Source organism: Rhinolophus ferrumequinum, chromosome X, assembly GCF_004115265.2.
Source record: "Rhinolophus ferrumequinum isolate MPI-CBG mRhiFer1 chromosome X, mRhiFer1_v1.p, whole genome shotgun sequence".
NCBI lineage: Eukaryota > Metazoa > Chordata > Mammalia > Chiroptera > Rhinolophidae > Rhinolophus > Rhinolophus ferrumequinum.
Genome location: NC_046284.1, coordinates 89,412,804 through 89,432,783, shown reverse-complemented (window position 1 = coordinate 89,432,783; position 19,980 = coordinate 89,412,804). Strand labels below are relative to the sequence as shown.

Sequence of the window (19,980 nt, the reverse complement as noted above, 5' to 3'; positions counted from 1 at the left end):
GCTGGGAACATGCTGATGAGAAATTAGTTTCCCAGCCTTCCTCCTTGCTTCAAAATTCTGCCACAGCTTCCTCTGCTGGAGCACTAATATAGTGAGATTTTTCATGCCCTCATTTGCCATTACAATATACACTATATCTAATATATGCTAATGTTAGACTAGGATACAAAGGAGAGCTCCAGTTCTAAAAACAAATAGTCCAGGTTGGAGGAAAAAGAGACCAGGGGAAGCAGTTCAGAGATGGAGAAAGGCTTGACTATTAGGGGAGTGAGAACAAGTGGGTCAGAGCCTACATTCACCCCTGAGTATTACCTGCCCAGGCACCCATCATGGAGTCTTCCCTGTGCCAAACCCATCCATCCTTTCAAATTATGAATCATATAGAAAATGTATCTCCTTACTTCAGAGTAATGCTGTGCTCCTGATAACAAATGTTAGCACACTGATTCTCCACCTGAATCCCCTACTTTGCTTCTCTCCAAACAACATTTGGCTCTTGCTAAGATTCTGATCCATGGTCAAAAGGATGATGATTTGCACTCTGGAAGAAATTCTTTTGAAAAGGCTGAGAAGGCAATTCCAAAGAAGAACTTTCTATGGCAACATTGTTGGAATCGGTGCACAGGATTCCAGGGTGACTGCCCTAAAGGGCAACACTAATTCTGGCTTTTAAGTCTTTCTATGCTTGTTAAAAAGTCAGCCTCCATACTTTAAAGCCCCAGCTCACAGTGTTAAAGTGCTTTCCTAAAACCTCCATAAATTCTTCTTTCCCTTTGATACTTGGGCAAGCCACTACTTCCTTCCCTATACAAACTATGTGACATGTTTGTGGAAGAAGAGGGAGGGCAGGCAATTTCTCTGGTTCCTCTCTAGATAATAATGATCCCCAAACATGCTTCCTGATGCTTTGTTGGTGGGAGTTCTTAGAAGTAAGTCTAATGTGTCATTTGACAGGTGATCTTGCTCCCCCTCCCAAAAATGATGAATGGCTTGAAAACTGCAGAAGCCATCCATCTCCTTGCCACAGGGAATAATGCTGATCTGCTTTATTTCCACCATCTGTGGAGGGAAAAGGCACAGCAGCAGCTGTATTTTGCTGAAGACTAACATGGGTTCCCCTCTGCAGCAAAGGCCATCTCATAACTTAAGGGAATAGTCTGCCTGCATCACCAGGGTTGGAAGGAAAGGAGGGCAATGAAGACACATTTTTTACTCACTTAGTTTCAGTTCATTACCCAGCCAACCCAGAGGTACACACTGAAACACCTGGTGAGATTCTTAAAAAACAGACACTTGAGAAAAGAGTGGAGCTCTGGGCCATTGAGTAGTAATGACACAAAAATGTAGAGCTGGCAACATGGCATTGCCCAAGTTGCCAATGAGTACCTCTGGTTATTTCAAATAGCCAGGCCATTAAATTCCAATTGCGATCTCAGCACAGATCACCTCAGTGATGCGGGTCACAGCTGCCAAGTACTGACCATACACACAGTCAATGTTCTGTTAGTCCAGTTTTGAATTTTTTAAAATTTCTTAAACTACAAATCACCTTATATTTAAAAAGGTAGAAAACATGTGCACACACACGTGTGTGTGTGCATGCGAGAGAGAGGAAGAGAGAGAGAGAGAAAGAGGGGGAGGGGGGGAGATGGGGTGTAGGGGGGATTCTCTCTAGAAACTTCCAGTACACCAAACACTGCAACAATAGCTGCCACGTGGCTCAATCCTTGCCCCTCAGCTTCACTGCCAGGTATTACTGGATGAAATCACCTCAGCCCAAACCATGCCGCTGAGAGGGGGGCAAGGGGCGAGGCTGGGTAGAGTATAATGAGATGATTTTAAAGCCCTGTTAACTTTTTCCATTTTAACTGATATTTTTGGATGAGGCACCAGCTCTCTTGGGAGGCCAAGTCTAAGGCATTCCATGGAGCCCAAAGCCAGCTGTAAAAGACTAGCTTGGGGCAGAGCTGCTGGGGAAAGAGTTCCACTTGAATTTCCATCTATTCCAAGTCTCAATTCAGAAGGCCACAGTTAGGGGAGGAGGCTGCCTCTTCACTCCACAGTCCCTCAAGGAACAAAGAATGGAATGACCTCAGAATATTCTCTATATTGTTACTGTCTGAGAACCAGAATTTCTTATTAGTACTGAGGAAATATTAATATCCAAATGAAGGCTCAGAGGGGTTGAGTCAATTTACAGGGTCACATGGGCAGGAGGCAGAGTTGGACTTCAGAAACAGGCCTGGTAGAAATCAAGCCCATGTTTCTCTACCCCCTGCCCAGCATACTAGTATAGGACAAGTCCCTGAGGCTGCAAAGACGAATGAAACATAGTCCCTAGGAGCTCAGATAGGAACAAAGATTTAAGATATCTTAAAGCGTTTTCATTCTAATTCCATTAGAGACTCATCCTGGCCTGAAGCATGCGGTTTCACTGAGAGAGCCTCCTTATACCTCAATGTTTGCACTTACGAAATGAGGAATCATACTAACTATCAACTAAAATGTTCCTTTTAGTATACTCAAGGATTTATAAACTAGTCTAGGGCCTTTGGCACTACGTTAATACAGAGTGTTACTCCTATTATTAATGGGTAATAGGTACCACTACATAGAACATTTAAGTCTGATGCTCTGTGCATTAATGAAATTACTTCGTTTGGTAAGAAAGGTAACTTCATACCAGCTACCACAGCACAAACTGATAGGGGCAGGGTATCAGGATGTGGAAAGATTTTGAAATCCTGATTCCAGCTTGAGTCGTGCTAATACGAAAATACCTACTAAGTCACACACACACAAATGGAAATGGAGCTAAGCGGAAATCTTAGTACCAAAACACAGGGCCAGGAGAAACACATGGGTACCAATCACTGGGTGAAAGAAAGCATCCAAATCTTTAGCTATATTATTTTTCGTCTCCTGATAGGAATTCAGGGCTATACGGCTATCCAACAGCTGCCCAGCTCCATCCCAAGGCAGGTAAAACTGCCCCTGGACAGAGTGTACATCAAACCAAATCAACAAACTCCACATCTGCCTCCCACGGGAGACTGTAGACGTCAGAGGGGCTCTGGTTTAGTGTGCCATGGGAGGGCTGTGCAGAAAGAGTCTGGTCAAGGCTCTGGAAAGCCCTGTGGAGTCTGTGGGGAACAATAAGAATGCAGAATATAAATGTAAGCTGCAGGCTGATGGGCCCATTAGGAATTAGGGCAGTCTTTGAAAGGAATCTGCGGAGATGATGCAAAACATCAAGCATGTGACCCAAATCATTGCAGGGCATATTGGAGGGAGAGGGGAATGGGAATGAGACATTTTCTAATCTGATTAGTCTGAAGTTTCCCCTGAGGGTGGAGAAGGGTCACTGCACAATTAGAAGCAAAGTTAGACTGAACATGGTCTGCTTAGTGGCTCAGAGGGATGACCTCCTCCAAGCTAAGCTGGGCTAAGAGGCAGTTGATTCTGAGACTGGGACAACTTCGAAGCAAGTTGTGGGATAGTCTTTCTGCCTTTAATGTCAAATTGTAAAGGCAAAGACAAAACAGTCTGCTGAGAGGATGAGAGGATGATGACTTGGTGGCCCCAGTATTGGATAAGAAACATCTATGTCCTCCAGAGGCCAGGCTCCCACATTCTGGACTTGCCAGGACAATTCATGCTCGAGGCCATCAAGAGATAATCTAATAAACATCTGTAGCTTCCTGACTAGAAGACAGCTTAATATATGAAAGGCATTAATATCCAACTGTTAAAAACCAAGGCTTCCTCTATGTAGAAAGACACAGGTTTCTTCCTGTTCATTTCTAAGTCAAACTATGTGGTCTGTGGTCCCTGACTTAAACTTTTCTCCTAATCCCCAATCTATACTTAGTACCAGGTACTGTGCTTGGTACTTTACATATTTTATCTTCATTCTCAGGACGACCGGGAAGTAGGTATTGTTATCTCATTCTAGAGGTAAGGAATCGGCATCAGGCAGGTAAAAAATCTTGTATAGATCAAACAGGTAGTAAGTAGATTCAAAGAACATAAGAGACAAGGTAGGAGTAAAATTGTCACAATGTAACAGTGCACTACGATTTGTTTATATGTGGTAAATCAAGCAGGTTAGAAGTAGGTCTCTGCATCTGTATAGATCAAACGTCAAATCAAAAATCTTCATTACAAGGTGAGGGAAAGAAAATGAAACAAAATGTTGTGAGAATCCTTAGGAGATGATCACTGCCAGCCAAGCAAATCCAAAAGGGCTTCTTGAAATGTGGTACTACTTGAATGAGCTTTAAAGGAAAAGCAAGCTTTTAGCAAGTAAAAAAAACTGGAAACTATTTTCTACTGAAAAATATAGTAAGAGAAAAGGGGAAAAAACGTGGGAAGGCAGGAGGCATCCGTGTGAAATGTTAACTGGCCCATTTGGCTGGACTATTGGGAATGGGAAGTGGAGCTCTAGGAATCTGGTAACTTTGAAGAACCTTGAGTCCTAGGCCTGCCTACTTCATCGCAGGTCCTTTACACCAGGATGACCCAGTTATCCCTCACACTGCTGCTGGCAAACAAAGGTAAATGGAGCTGACAGTCTAGAAAATAACAACAAATCAATCCAATGCATACACACACCCAACTGGTCTGGCCCTCTTTTTGATTCCCCTCCTGACACCTTCAATCCTAGGTCTCCTTCATGGGACTTAGTTCTCCTTTTGTCTCAGATAAGGACTCCCTATTCAAGCCCCTGCTTGAGAACACTGCTCTAACTGACAACCCTAAGCTCCATGATAGAGAAGGGGGAGAAGGAATACAAATCTAAGGAGTCTGGTCTTCCTTTGTGGAGCAAAGAGAGGGTACAAAGGTTTGTGAGTAAAATAATGACATTATGACATTTTTGCTCTCAAGAGGTATTTACCTGCTGTATATAAAGACAGATTTTAAAATTTTGAGAATGGTGAAAGAAAGAACAACGTGCAGGCCCTGAAACAGTCAAAAAGAAATGTGGGTCAGAACAAGAGTAAAGATAGTGGGAATCGAGAGGAGAGAGCGGGGATGCAAGCAGTAGGAAAGAGGAAGAAACTATCAAGATATTCTAATCTACTGGCTATTTGGACAATAACTCAAAAATGGTTAGAAGCAGGAGGTATACATTTGAAAGGATCAGGGGTTAAGTCACAGCTCTTCTTCTAGACTATGGCGCAGAATACCTCATCTCTCTAAACCTCAGCATCTTAATGTAAAATAGGAAGATAATAGTTCTGACCTCACCAAGTTGTTCTCACAAAATATTGAGATAATGTAGTCAAAACAATAATAACAATGTTTGTATACAGCCCAAAATATCAGAATTATCAAGATAAGTACATCAAAGGAGGGGCTGGAGTAATGTCATAGGAAGCATAAAACATGACCAGAGTCTAAATGGGTACGACGGTGGTGCCAGGAAGTTAAATGTCAGGTTGAAAAGGAGAAGTTATATGTTTTAGAAAGCAATAAACCGTGCTTTCCTTTTGCAACATCATTATGTCTATGCTTTACATCTGGTGCTCTAGCAGGATAAAGCCTTGTGCTAATACCACTAGGTCCTCTTATGGCATATCTATAGCCATCAGGAACTACTGCTTTGAAAAATCTGCCCTGAATTTGGCCAAGATGGTAGATTACGTAAACACTATGCCTGCTGCCTCCCCGGATCACATCAAAATTATAGAATAATCAACCTCAAGAATCATCTGAAGACTAGCTAAACAGAATCCCTATAACTAAGGATATAAAGAAGAGGCCACATAGAGACTGTTAGGAGGGGCAGAGATGCGAAACGGGCTGAACCCAACGCACAGACAGTGGTTGAATACCAGGAGGAACACCTCAGTGGCGGAGGTCCCCCTGGAAGAGGGAGGGGTCCCAGCGCCACACCAGGCTCCCAAGGCCAGGGGTCCTGTGTCGGGAAGAGGAGTCCCAACAGCATCTGGCAGTGAAAATCACCAAGGAATCTGTCTGTCCATCTGTCCTAGTGAAACACGGGGCAGATGGAAACCTAGACATCATCTCAAAGGGCCTGCACACAGACTTGCTCATTTGTAGACATTCACCTGGGTTCCAGTGTAGGGACAGCAACTCGAAAGGTGGGAGAGACATAAGAGGATACACTGAGTAGTGTGGCTGCACGCTGAGGGCTTGAGGGACAGCCTCCATTGTCCCTGTGTGGAGCCAGCCTCATGTGTAGCCTACAGGAGAGTGCCATCTTCCCTGTGTTGAACTCTCCTCCAAAGGGCCAATTCTAAGACCATACTAACTTTGTAAGAAACACTGCACATGCCTCATGACTACCTGGGACCCTGCCCCGCCCAGCTAGTGCTGCATTTCTGGGGGCACTCACAACACTGGGTCAACCAGACCAGCAAGTGCACTAAGGAGGCTCTTTTAACACATGGGTCTTAAAGGCACTGGAGATGGCAACAGGCCTGGGGATGAGATGCCTAGACTTTTTACTAAGCTGCCCCAGACCCAATACTGGTGGCAGGCAGCCTTGGTTCACAGCAAGGCCACCCACATATGCCTCTAGGTTGAGCACAGGCAGCAACCAACCACACATATAGCTTTGTAGCTCCTACAAGGTAACCTCAGGTCTCTCATAAGCAAGGCCGAAATTGGCCTGCTTGGGAGCCCCTCCCAAGAGACACCAGAAACAATACACCCAAGCCTGGCTTCAGACTACACCAGAGCACTAACAGGCACAAGAGCATGCTGACACCACTCTGAGGGGTCCGTCCCTACACAGCAGCTCATATAGTATATGCATAGCCAATCCTCACAGCCAGTCAACCATGGACTCAATCCCAGACACTGATGTGCCAAAAGAAATCAAGGCTCAACTACACAGGAGAACACACACAACATACATAAGGGACACTCCTGGAACACATGCACAGGTGATCAGAGAGACTGCACCACTAGACCACACAGGACACATACTACATAAGGCCACCCAGCAAGGACTGAGAGACATATGAGTTCTACCTAGGACATAGAAGCAAACACAGAGAGGTACCGAGAATGAAGAGACAAAGAAACATGTCCTCAATAAAAGAATAGGAGAAATCTCCAGAAGAAGAACTAAATGAAATGGAGGCAACCAACCTACCAGAAACAGAGTTTAACCACTGGTTATAAGAATGCTTAAGGAACTAAGTGAGAACGCAAACGAAGAGATAGTAAGCATAAAGAAGGACATAGAAACCATAAAAAAGAACCAGTCAGAACTAAAGAACACAATAACTGACATAAAGAATACACTAGAAGGAATCAACAGCAGATTAGTTGAAGTAGAGGGTCGAATCAGCAATTTAGAAGACAGGTAGTAGAATACACCCAATAGGAACAACAAAAGAAAAATAACTTAAAAAGAAAAAACAATGAAGATACTTTAAGGGACCTCAGGGACAACATCAAGCACAACAAAATTCATATCATAGGAGTACCAAAACGAGAAGAGAGGGAACAGGGATTGAGAACCTACCTGAAGAAATAACGACCAAAAACTTCACTAACCTGGTGAAGGAAATAGACATACAAGCCAAGGAAGTACAGAGGCAAAACAAGATTAACGCAACAGGCCCACACCAAGACACACTACAATTAAAAAGGCAAAGGTTAAAGACAAAGAGAGAATCCTAAACGCAGCAAGAGAAAGACAACTGGTTACTTATAAAGGAGCTCCCATAAGACTATCAGCTGATTTCTCAACAGAATCTTTGCAGGCCAGAAGGGAGTGGCTAGAAAATACTTAAACTGATAAAAAAGCAAAGGCCTACAACCAAGACTACTCTAACCAGCAAGGCTATCATTTAAAATTGAAGGAGAAATAGAGCGTCCCAGACAAGAAAAAGCTAAAGGAATTCATTACCACCAAACCAGTGTTACAAAAAATGTTACAAGGACTTCTTTAGGAAGAAGGGTGAAACACACAAACAAAAGAAGATAAAAAAAATCAATAATAAAATGGCAATGGCAATAACTATGTACCTATCAATAATCACTTTCAAAGTAAATGGATTAAATGCTCCCATCAAAAAACACAGGACAAGCTGAATGGATAAGAAAAAAAGAACCATGTATATGATGTCTACAGAAATACCCACCTCAGATTGAAAGACACAAATAGACTGAAATAAAGGGGTGGTAAAAGATATTTCATGCTAATGGAAATGAGAAAAAAAACTGGACTAGCAATACTTATATCAGATCAAATATACTTTAAAATGAGATAGTAAGAGACAAAGAAGGACATTACATATGATAAAGAGATCAGTACAACAGGAGGACATAACCCTAGTAAATACCTATGCACCCAACCTAGGAGCATCTAAATAATTAACAAATATTAACTGACATAAAGGCAGAGATTAACAATAACACAATCGTAGTAGAAACAGTAACACAATCATAGTAGAAGACTTTAACACCCCACTGATACTAATAGACAGATCTTCCAGACAGAAAGTCAACAAGGAATCAGGGCCTTGAATGACACACTAGACCAAGATAAATTTAATTGATATTTTTAGAGCATCATTCACCCCAAAGCACAGAATATACATTCTTTTCAAGTACACATGGAACATTTTCTAAGATAGACCACATGTTAGGCCACAACACAAGTCTCAATCAATTTAAGAAGACTGAAATCATATCAAAAGTCTTCTGTGACCACAATGGTATGAAACTAGAAATCAATTAGAATTAAAATAACCCTGAAAAACACACCAACACATGGAGGCTAAATAACATGCTACTAATAGTGAATGGGTCAACAATAAGATCAAGGAAGAAATTAAACATACCTTGAGACATGGGAAAATGAAAACACAATGACATAAAATATATGGGGATGTAGCAAAAGCAGCCCTAAGAGGGAAATTCATAGCAATGCAGGCCTACCTCAAGAAATAAGAAAAATCTCAAAAACAGTCTAATTTTACACTTACGGGAACTGTGAAATGAACAGGAAAATAAGTCCAAAGTGAGTACAAATAAGGAAATAATAAGATCAGAATGGACATAAAATAGAGACTAAAACAACAATGCAAAAGATGAATGAACCAAGAGCTGGTTTTTTGAAAAGATAAACAAAATTGACAAACCTTTAACCAGCCTCATCAAGAAAAAAAGAGAGAGGACCCAAATAAATAAAATCAAAAATGAAAGAGGAGAAGTGACAATGGATACCAAGAAATACAAAAAAAATTAAGAAAATACTACAAGCAACTATAACGGCAACAACTTGGACAATCTGGAAGAAATGGATATATTCCTAGAAGCATGGAGTCTTTCCAAGGCTGAATCAAGAAGAAATAGAAAATCTGAGCAGACCGAATTCTACTTACAAAATTGAATCAGTAATCAACAAGCTCCCAACAAACAAAAGTCCCTGGACCAAATGGCTTCACAGGTGAATTTTACCAAATATTCAAAAAAGAATTAAACACCTATTCTCCTCAAACTATTCCAAAAAATCCGGAAGGAGGAAAGCTCCCAAGCTCATTTTATGAGGCAACCATTACCCCGATCCCAAAACCAGAGAAAGACATTACATAAAAGAAAGCTTAGGCCAACATCCCTAATGAATACAGATGTAAAAATCCTCAACAAAAAATTAGCAAAGTGAATTCAGCAATATGCTAAAAGATCACACACCACGATCAAGTGGGATTCATTCCTGGTATGCAAGGTTGCTTCAATACCTGCAAATCAACGTAATATACCACATAAACAAAATGAAAAATAAAAACCATATGGTCATATCATAGATGCACAAAAAGCATTTGACAAATTCCACCATCCATTTATGATAAAAACTCTCAGCAAAGTGGGAATACAGGGAACATATCTCAACATCATAAAGGCCATATATGACAAATGCACAGCTAATGTCATACTCAATGGGGACAAGCTAAAAGCATTTTCCTTAAGATCAGGAGCAAGACAAGAATGCCCACTTTCTCCACTTTTATTCAACCTATTCCTGGAAGTCCTAGCCACAGCAATCAGACAAGAAAAAGAAATAGAAGGTATCCAAAAGGTAAAGGAAAAAGTAAAACTATCATTATTTGCAGGTGACATTATACTACACAGAGAGAACCCCAAAGATTCCACCAAAAAACTATTAGAACTGGTAAATGAATTCAGTAAGTAGTAGGATACAAAATTAATATTCATAAATTGGGTGCATTTTTATACACCAATAAAGAACTATCAGAAAGAAAAAGTAAAAAAAACAATCCCATTTACACTTGCGTCAAAAAATACTTAGAAATAATTTTACCAGGAAGTAAAGACCTGTATCAGAAAATTATAAGACATTGAAGAAAGAAATAAGAAGATACAATAAATGGAAACATATACCATGCTCAAGGATAGGAGAATTAATATAGGTAAAATGTCCATACTACCCAAAGCAATATGTAGATTCAGTGCAATCTATATATTGGCATTTTTCATAGAATTAGAACAAATAATCCTAAAATTTATATGGATCAAGAAAAGACCCCAAATAGCCATGGCAACCATGAAAAAGAAGAACAAAGCTGGAGGTATCACACTACCTGATATCAAACTATACTATAGCCCATAGTAATCAAAACAGCATAGTTTTGGCATAAAAACAGACACATAGATCAATGGAATGAAATAGAGAGCCCCATATAAATCCATGACTACATGGTTCATTTAATCTATGACAAAGGAAAGCAAGAATATACACTGGGGTAAAACAGTTCTACTCAATCAATTCTGCTGGGAAAACTGGACAGATACATGCAAAAAAATAAAACTGCATTCCATCTTTTTACTCCATATACAAGAATAAACTCAAAATGGATTAAAGACTTAAATGTAAGACACAAAACCACAAAACTCCTAGAAGAAAATATAGGAAGTAAACTCTCAGATATTATCCTTAGTAATATTTATACTGATATATCTCCTCTGACAAGGAAAACAAAGAAAAATAACAAATGGGACTATATCAAACTGAAAATTTTTGCACAGAAGAGGAAACCATCAACAAAACAAAAAGATATCCTTCTGAAGAAAGAAGGTAATAGCCAATGATACTTCTGACAATGGGTTAATATTAAAATTTACATATATATATAAAAAACTCATACAATTCAACACCAAAAAACCAAACAATTCAATTAAAAAATGGGCAGAAATACCTGAATAGACATTCTCCAAAGAGGACGTACAGATGGCCAAAAGACATATAAAAAAAAATGCTCAACATCACTAATTATCAGAGAAATGCAAATAAAAACCACAATGAAATATCACCTCACTCCTGTCAGAATGGCTATCCCCAATAAAGCAACAAACAACAAGTGTTGGAGAAGATGTGGAGAAAAGGGAAACCCTTGGCACTGTTGGTGGAATTGCAAATTGGTGCAGCCACTATGGAGAACAGTTTTGGAGGTTCTGTTAAAATTAAAACAGAACTGTTATGACCCAGCAATTCCAACTCCTGGGTATTTATCCAAGGAAATACAAAACATTAATTCGAAAAGATATATTGCACCCCTATGTTTACTGCAGCGCTATTCACAATAGCCAAGATATGGAAACAACTGAAATGCCCATCAATAGACAATTAGATAAAGAAATTATGGTATATAAGGGGGTGCCAAAAAAATGTATACACAAGACTGTATTCGTCTTTTGTTATCGGTATATATTGTGTATTGTAAGTCAATACAGTTTTTTTTCCTTTCCTAAAATGTGTATACATCTGTATATACAATGGAGTATTACTTGGCCATAAAAAAGAATGAAATCTCAACCATTTGTGACAACACGGATGGACCTAGAGAATACTATGCTAAGTGAAATAAGTCAGATTGAGAAAGACAAATGCCGTATGACGTCACTTATATGTGGAATCTAAAGAACAGAATAAATGAGCAAACAATCAAATAGACACAGAGATACAGAGAAAAAAATGATGGTTGCTAGATGGGAGGGGGATTTGTGGGATAGGGGCGAAGGTGAAGGGATTAGAAAGTACAAATTGGTAGTCACAAAATAGTTATGGGAATGTGAAATACAGTATGGGGAATATAATCAATAACGTTGTATATATTATGTAAGGTGCCAGATAAGTACTGGACTTATAGGGGGATAACTTCACAGATTGTGTAGATGCTTGACCACTGTGCTGTACACCTGAACCTGATGTAGAATAATATTGAATGCCAACTATAATGAAATATATAGTCACGGCATATAAAGTACAGCATAGGGAATATAGTCCGTGGTACTGGAATAGCTATGTACAATATCATACGGTAGTAGACTGCAAGGGAGGTTATCACTTGGTGAGGATTACGAATGTCTATTATGTTTTTTTGTAAACCTGCAACTAATATAAAAATAAATAAATAAATAAAACTTAAAAAGAAGAAATTGTGGTACATATATACAACGGAGTATTATTCTGCCATTAAAAGAATGAATTTTTACCAATTGCCACAACATAGTTGGACCTACATGGTATGCTGAGTGAAATAAGTCATACTGAGAAAGGCAAATACCATATGATCTCACTTATATGTGGAATCTAAAGAACAGAATAAACGAACAAAGAAAACAGAAACAGACTCATAGATACAGAGAACAAACTGATGGTTGCCAGATTTGAGAAGGTATAAGAAGATGGGTGAGAAAGGTGAAGGGATTAGGAAGTACAAATTGGTAGTCACAAAATAGTCACAGGAATGTGAAATACAGTATGGGGAATACAGTAAGTAATATTGTAAAAACTAAGTATAGTATCAGATGGGTACTAGACTCATCAGGGGGGATCACTTCATAAATTATATAAATGTCTAACCACTATGCTGTACTCCTGAAACTAACACAAAATAATATTGAATGTGAAGTATAATTAAAAAAATATATAGTCACAGGATGTAAAGTACAGCATAGGGAATATAGTTAATGGTATTGTAATAGCTATGTACAAGTCAGATGGGTAGTAGACTTGTTGGGGTTACCACTTTATGAGGTGTGTAAATGTCTAATCACTATGTTGTTTTGTATACCTGAAATTAATAAAAAATAATAATAGTAAAGAAAATCTACCCTGAATTTTACATTTAATACCCTTATAACCAATGAAGATGTACATTTTCATTTTGTCCCAGGAACCTGTGTGTATGCAAGTGTGCCTTAATGTTAAAAAGATAAAATAATAATTCATAATAAACTCGCTAGCATTCAAATCATAACTAACTTTTCCTTTTGTAATAATTAAATGGAGGTGTGTCATCAATAATATAATCAAAACAGTCAAGGGTAAATCAAAGGTAATTAAAGGTAAATGTAAAACCAGGAACAGTACCCCAAACAAAAATATGCAGGACAATTCCCATGAAATGTGCAGCTCTCACTTACATGGACAGTAAAGATCCTAGAAGATCATCAGTCAAGGTAACCTGGAGGACTTGCACAGCCTTTTGATGTCTTCGCTGGGTAATACTTTTTTTCTGGATTAAAACAAAATAAATGAGCTTTCATACACATTGGTTCTCTCGAGTAACAACTGTATACTATAGAAATGAAAATGCATTATGTTCTAAAACTGTGCACATGAAAATTGGTATTGGAATTCACAGTAAGGAAAAAGTCATATTGCATTTCATCAACTTTTTCCATTTCTGAAGTCACCAGATTCTGTCCTTATAAATGCCTTTCCATCAAGATTCAGATCCTTGGTTGGTGATAGTATAGCCTATTAAGGCTGCAGCTATGATTGTTGCTCTAAGTAATCGACCTGGAGTCTTGACCACTGGTCAAAATGGTCCTGATAGTTGAGAACATCTCTTAATTTGAGAGGCATCTAGAGCCTCCAATGCAAGCATTATATGACTTGAGGGTGTTTTTCTAGTCTTTTCCTTGGACCCAAACGCCACAACCCAGAAGGCCCAACTGTGGTCTTAACATTCATAATTTTGTCAGATGGTTTCTCCACAGCAGCCCAAAAGTCATTTTCCCCTGTCTGCTGGGGGCACAGAAATGCTTGTCCAATGTACTCACTCAGCCAATGTTTTCAGCAACAGACAAAATTATAATCAACAGCAAAGCAAGTGGGCTTCTTTCTTTGCAATGAAGTTATAAGATGATGAGAGAATATTTATGTCTAGAATTAAAACTTGTCGGATTTGGAAAAACCTCAGAGTTCTCTGCTCAAGCAGCCCCATTATTCTGAGAGGTGTTCCTTTAGAGAAGGAGGGACACACTTTTCACCCTGGGGAGGGGATACCACCAGGGGGTACCACCAGGTGGCAAAGCTTAGGCCACACATCTTCTGGGAGGCTCAGGTAAGCTTAAAGATTCAAGGAAAAATATCATGTTTATAAAAAACTTGATGAGGATATATATGGATTAGGGGAAACAATCATGTTCATTAATAAGATAATCTATAGGACCTTCAAAGATATTTAGGGTATGACACTGGCCACTTGGGTGAAGACTTCAGGTTTGAGGATAAGGGAAGGGGTCATGGGGAAGAGAGATGGCAGTGATGTGTAGTAACAAATTAGAAGCTAGATTTGGAACTAAGATTTTCTAACTCCAGATGAGTAATCCCCCTACCCTCACCCCACTATATCAGGTCTGTGGGTAAAATGAACATCAAAACATTAAGATGGGGCTCAAGTTATTTATAACAATGATTTAATAAAACTCAATACAAACATGATAAATGTACTAAAAATAGATTATGTTAAGCTTCACTATTTTCAAGAAAAATAATTTCAAATTCTATGGGAATTCTTTGGAAAGTTTACTTGCAAATTTCCTGTTCTGTATATTATAAAAGTCACATTTATAAATCTGTCATCACTAAAATAAGAAGACATCTCAGAATTAACCTTCTAACATCTTTATTTGCTATGTTTCAGTTGAAAGCTTCTAGAAACCAATTAAAAGAAAATTCAAAAGGGCATCCCATTCTTTTAAAGATATAGTGCTTCCTCTATAACATAAAGAAACAAACCTCACCATCACTACGAAATACTTTTACCCAGGTTACTCTCCAGAAAATGATTTATGGTGGCTTTGCTAAACAGTGGAGTATGTGAGACAATGTCAATTTCTTTTTGCCCTTTTTGATAAAATATAAATTCCTTCATTACTCAGGTTCACAGAAACTTAAATGATTTACTAGAATCAATAAAATAAAATAAAAGCTTACTTTTCTCGATCTTGGTATACACATCTATAAATGAGTCTTTCAAATTCTCAAAACTATTTTTCTTGAGCTGTTCATGGGCCACTGCAATTAGGACATTCATGTCTAGACAAGGGTCATCGGGCACCCTGTAGTGACGTGCAATGGTTACAATTTCTTGTTCTGTGAGTTTTCCAGCAGCTTGTAGTCATCACTATGTCTCTGTAAAGAAAATGAAAAATCACTCATATAATAATATCTAAGAATATTTTACTTCTCTTTATATTAAAAATATACATATCCCATTTTATAAAACTTTACCAACTGTATAGAGGACAGATGATTATTTTTCTTTAATTTCTCTACTAAGCTTATGAGTAGCAGGAAGATACAACTGCTAGAATGGAAAACCATAAGCACTACAGCTTATAAATAAATGACATTTTGCCAGAGTCAAATGTCTACCAGATAACAGGCTGCAACCAGGAAGTACATTTTTAAAGTGCTGCAACCAGGAAGTTACATTTTTAAAGTGCTTGACTGGTAAAAAAAACCTGTCACTAAATACATGATTTCATTCAATGACTATTAATCTTACTTACACAAAATAGTAACAGATTTGGGGGATCTGGTTTCCCGGGTATAAAATTTATACATCAGTAAATTAGAAAGATGTTTTGGAGATGGGGAAGCAATTATGCACATTTCTGTAGTAAAAAGTAAAAACTGGACACATTCTGCCAATGAGGAAAACAATGAAAAAGTTAAATGTGAAAAGAGCTGTGTAAGGGTCAGTTGTCTAAGTCTTTAGAAGGCAAATGGCACTGAGATTATTTGGCAAAACTGAAAAAAAAATGACAACAACAACATATTAACGACGAAGAGTCAAACCTAACAAATTGGCTGAAATATTTTTCTCTATATTGAAAGCTAGAAACCATGCAGCATGCATTAGAAAGAATTACATCAAAATAGTTAAAATGTAAACTGCTATGCTGGTTAAATGAATGAGCTTCCACCTTCAGAAAATTTACTTACTGGAAATAATTCAGTTCCCAAGAATCACAAATAAACGAGGAAATACAAGATTTTATTTGTTCTTCTGCTATAGACTGTCTTTCAGAATAATGGCTTTTAGTTCTTTTATTTATTTCTTCTCATTGTAATTATCATTTAATAATTCTAAGTCCTCCAGTTAAGAATTTCCTTAGAGTATAGGAAAGCCACAGCTATGATGTTGACCTATATGAAAGAACTGCATTTCACCTACATCCACTTCGCGGAATTTCTGGGGTTTTTTTGTTTTGCTTGCTTCTGTTTTTGCTGTTGCTGTTGTTGTTTTGTTTGTTTTCTAATGGGAAATGAAGGCCAAATTCAACCAGGAAGACCCCACAACTGCAGCAAGTCAGTTTGGTTCAGACAGTCAATCAATAATATTGGCCAGAGGCTCACTGTGTGGAAACACTGTACAATCACTTTGGCATCTGAACTTCTCAGGGACTATAATCTATTTGGGATGTCCAAGCACACAGATGAGCTCTCAAAACCACAAACTGGGAAGGCCACTTGAATGAACTGAGTAATAAGAAACCTCTCCATTCGCTGAGTACAAGCTATGTGCCAGGTACTGGGTACTTTTGCACGGATCATCTCATCTGGCCTAGAAAGTGTACTACTATTCCCATTTTACAGATGAGGACACTGAGGCACAAAAATGTTAAGGAATGTGCCCAATGTCGTGAAAGCCAGAATGTGAACCCCCGCAGTCAAAGCCCATGCTCCTGTGTTCTATTTTGACCTTCTTCTGTTGGGACAGAGGAGACAGAGTGACTGGATAGAGTGGGACTAAATGAGGGAAAACTTCCAAAGGCAGTGGGTTCTGAGCTGGTTTTATACAGGCCTCTATTCCCTTTACTATCCATGACCTCTGCTTTAGGGCTATGACTGACCAGCATAAATAAGAAAGAGAAAATAATTTCAGAAACTCTGAGTCACCAACCATCTCTGACAGAGGACTAAGTGACCATGGAGAAATTACTCCAAGGAAAGCCCCCAATTCATTTAGAAAATGGTCATGGCTCCATCAGAAAGAGCAATATAAGAATAATGGGCAAACCAGAAGGAGAAGAAAGAGAGAAGGGAACACAGAATATATTCAAACAAATTGTTGATGAGAACTTCCCAAACTTGTGAACAGAACTGGATACTCGAATCCAAGAAGCAAATAGAACACCTAATTACCTCAATCGCAACAGGCCTTCTCCAAGGCACATTGTATTGAAGCTGCCTAAAATCAACGACAAAGAAAGAATCCTCAAGGCAGCCAGGGAAAAGAAGACGGTAACTTACAAAGCAAAGCCCATTAGATTATCATCAGATTTTTCAGCAGAAAGTCTACAAGCCAGGAGGGAGTGAACCAAATATTCAAACTATTGAAAGAGAGAAATTATGAGCCAAGAATAATGTATCCAGCAAAGATATCCTTTAGATATGAAGGAGGAATAAAGACCTTTCCAGACATACAGAAGCTGAGGGAATTTTCTAATACACAACCTGCATTACAAGAAATACTAAAGGAGGCTATTCAACCACCATCAACAGGGATTATTTGTGGCAACCAAAACATAAAAAGGGGGAGAGTAAAGGCCTGAACTGGAATATGGGAATGGAGAAAGTAAGCGTGCTAAAGAAAATGGAATACTCTAAATATCAAACTTTCTTTTACTTAAACTTAAGGGTAACCACTCAAGAAAAATCCAGAACTGAAATATGTACTGTAATAAAAGAAGAAACAGAGGGACACATCATAGAACACCCACCATAAAGAAATAATAGACAACAAAAAGGCAAAGAAACAATGTAGACACAGCTTTATCAGAAAACTAAAGATAGAATGACAGGAAATCCTCACATATCAATAATCACCCTAAATGTAAATGGACTGAACGCACCAACAAAAAGGCACAGAGTAGTAGATTGGAAGAAAAAACTAAACCCAACCATATGCTGTCTCCAAGAGACACATCTCAGCTACAAGGACAAGCATAGACTCAAAGTGAAAGGGTGGAAATTGACACTCCAAGCAAATGGTACCCAAAGAATATCAGGTGTAGCCATAATGATATCAGATGAAACAGACTTCAGGGTGAAAAAGAACACAAGACACAAAGATGGACATTTCACAATGGTAAAGAGGACTATACAACAAGAAGACATAACAGTCATCAATATTGCCCCCAATCAGGGAGCACCAAATACCAAGCAACTACTAACAGAACTAAACGGAGAAATTGACCAAAACACAATTATACGAGGGGACCAAAATACATCACTGACAGCTATGGATAGATCATCCAAACAGAAAATAAATAATGAAATAGCAGCCCTAAATGACACATTAGATGAAATGGACATAACTGACATATATAGAGCACTTCATCCTAAAACATCAGACTATACATTCTTTTCTAGTGTACATGGAACATTCTCAAGGATAGACCATATACTGGGACATAAAATCAGCCTCAGCAAATTTAAGAAGATTGAAACCATACCAAGCATACTCTCTGATCACAAGGCTTCGAAATTGGATATCGACTGCAAAAACAAAGAAGGAAAAAACACAAATACATGGAGAATAAACAACATACTTTTAAAGAATGACTGGGTCAAAGAAGAAATTAGAGGAGAGATCAAAAGATACATAGAAACAAATGACAATGAAAATACATCCTACCAAAATTTTTGGGATGCAGCGAAAGCACTTTTAAGAGGGAAATTTATATCATTACAGGCCTATCTAAAGAAACAAGAAAAATGCCAAATAAATAACCTCATGTTACACCTTAAAGAACTAGAAAAAGAAAAACAAGTGAAATCTAAGGTCAGCAGAAGAAAGGAAATAGCAAAAATCAGAGCAGGAATAAATGAAATAGAGAACAAAAAGACAACAGAAAAAATTACTGTGAAAAAGAGCTGGTTCTTTGAAAAGATTAACAAAATTGAGAAACCCTTGACTAGACTCACTAAGATAAAAAGAGAGAAGAAACTAATTAACAAAATCAGAAATGAAAAAGGGGATGTTATCACGGATACCACAGAAATACAAACGATCATCCAAGAATACTGTGAAGGACTACATGCCACCAAATTCAATAACCTAGAAGAAATGGACAAGTTCTTAGAAACATATAGCCTTCCAAGGCTGAACCATGAAGAACTGGAAAATCTAAACAGACCGATCACCAGTAACGAAATTGAATCAGTCATCCAAAACCTTCCCAAAAAGCAAAAGTCCTGGACCAGATGGCTTCACTAGTTAATTCTACCAAACCTTCAAAGAGGATCTAATACCAATCCTGCTCAAACTCTTCCAAAAATTTGAAGAAGAGAGACTACTCCCAAGCTCATTTTACGAGGCCGACATTACCCTGATACCAAAACCTGGTAAGGACAACACAAAAAAAGAGAACTACACACCAATATATCTGATGAATACAGATGAAAAAATCCTAAACAAAATTCTGGCAAATCGAATACAACAATACATTAAAAAGATTATTCATCACGACAAAGTGGGGTTCATCCCCGGGGCACAAGGATGGTTCAACATCCGCAAATCTATCAATGTGATATCACATAAACAAAATAAAGGACAAAAATCATATGATTATATCAATTGATGCAGAAAAAGCATTTGACAAGATACAACATCCATTTATGATTAAAGCACTTAATAAAATAGGTATAGCAGGAAAATACCTTAACATAAT

At 38.3% G+C, this 19,980-nt stretch overlaps 1 protein-coding gene across 1 annotated transcript in view; it reads right to left on the bottom strand.

Annotated features, from left to right (window-relative positions):
• Positions 1-19,980, bottom strand: part of EFHC2 (EF-hand domain containing 2) — a 239,729-nt gene that overhangs the window by 31,652 nt on the left and 188,097 nt on the right. Inside the window, 4 exon segments of the mRNA XM_033122963.1 lie at positions 13,432-13,465; positions 13,468-13,523; positions 15,233-15,278; positions 15,281-15,409. Coding sequence (XP_032978854.1) covers positions 13,432-13,465; positions 13,468-13,523; positions 15,233-15,278; positions 15,281-15,409 — 265 coding nt within the window.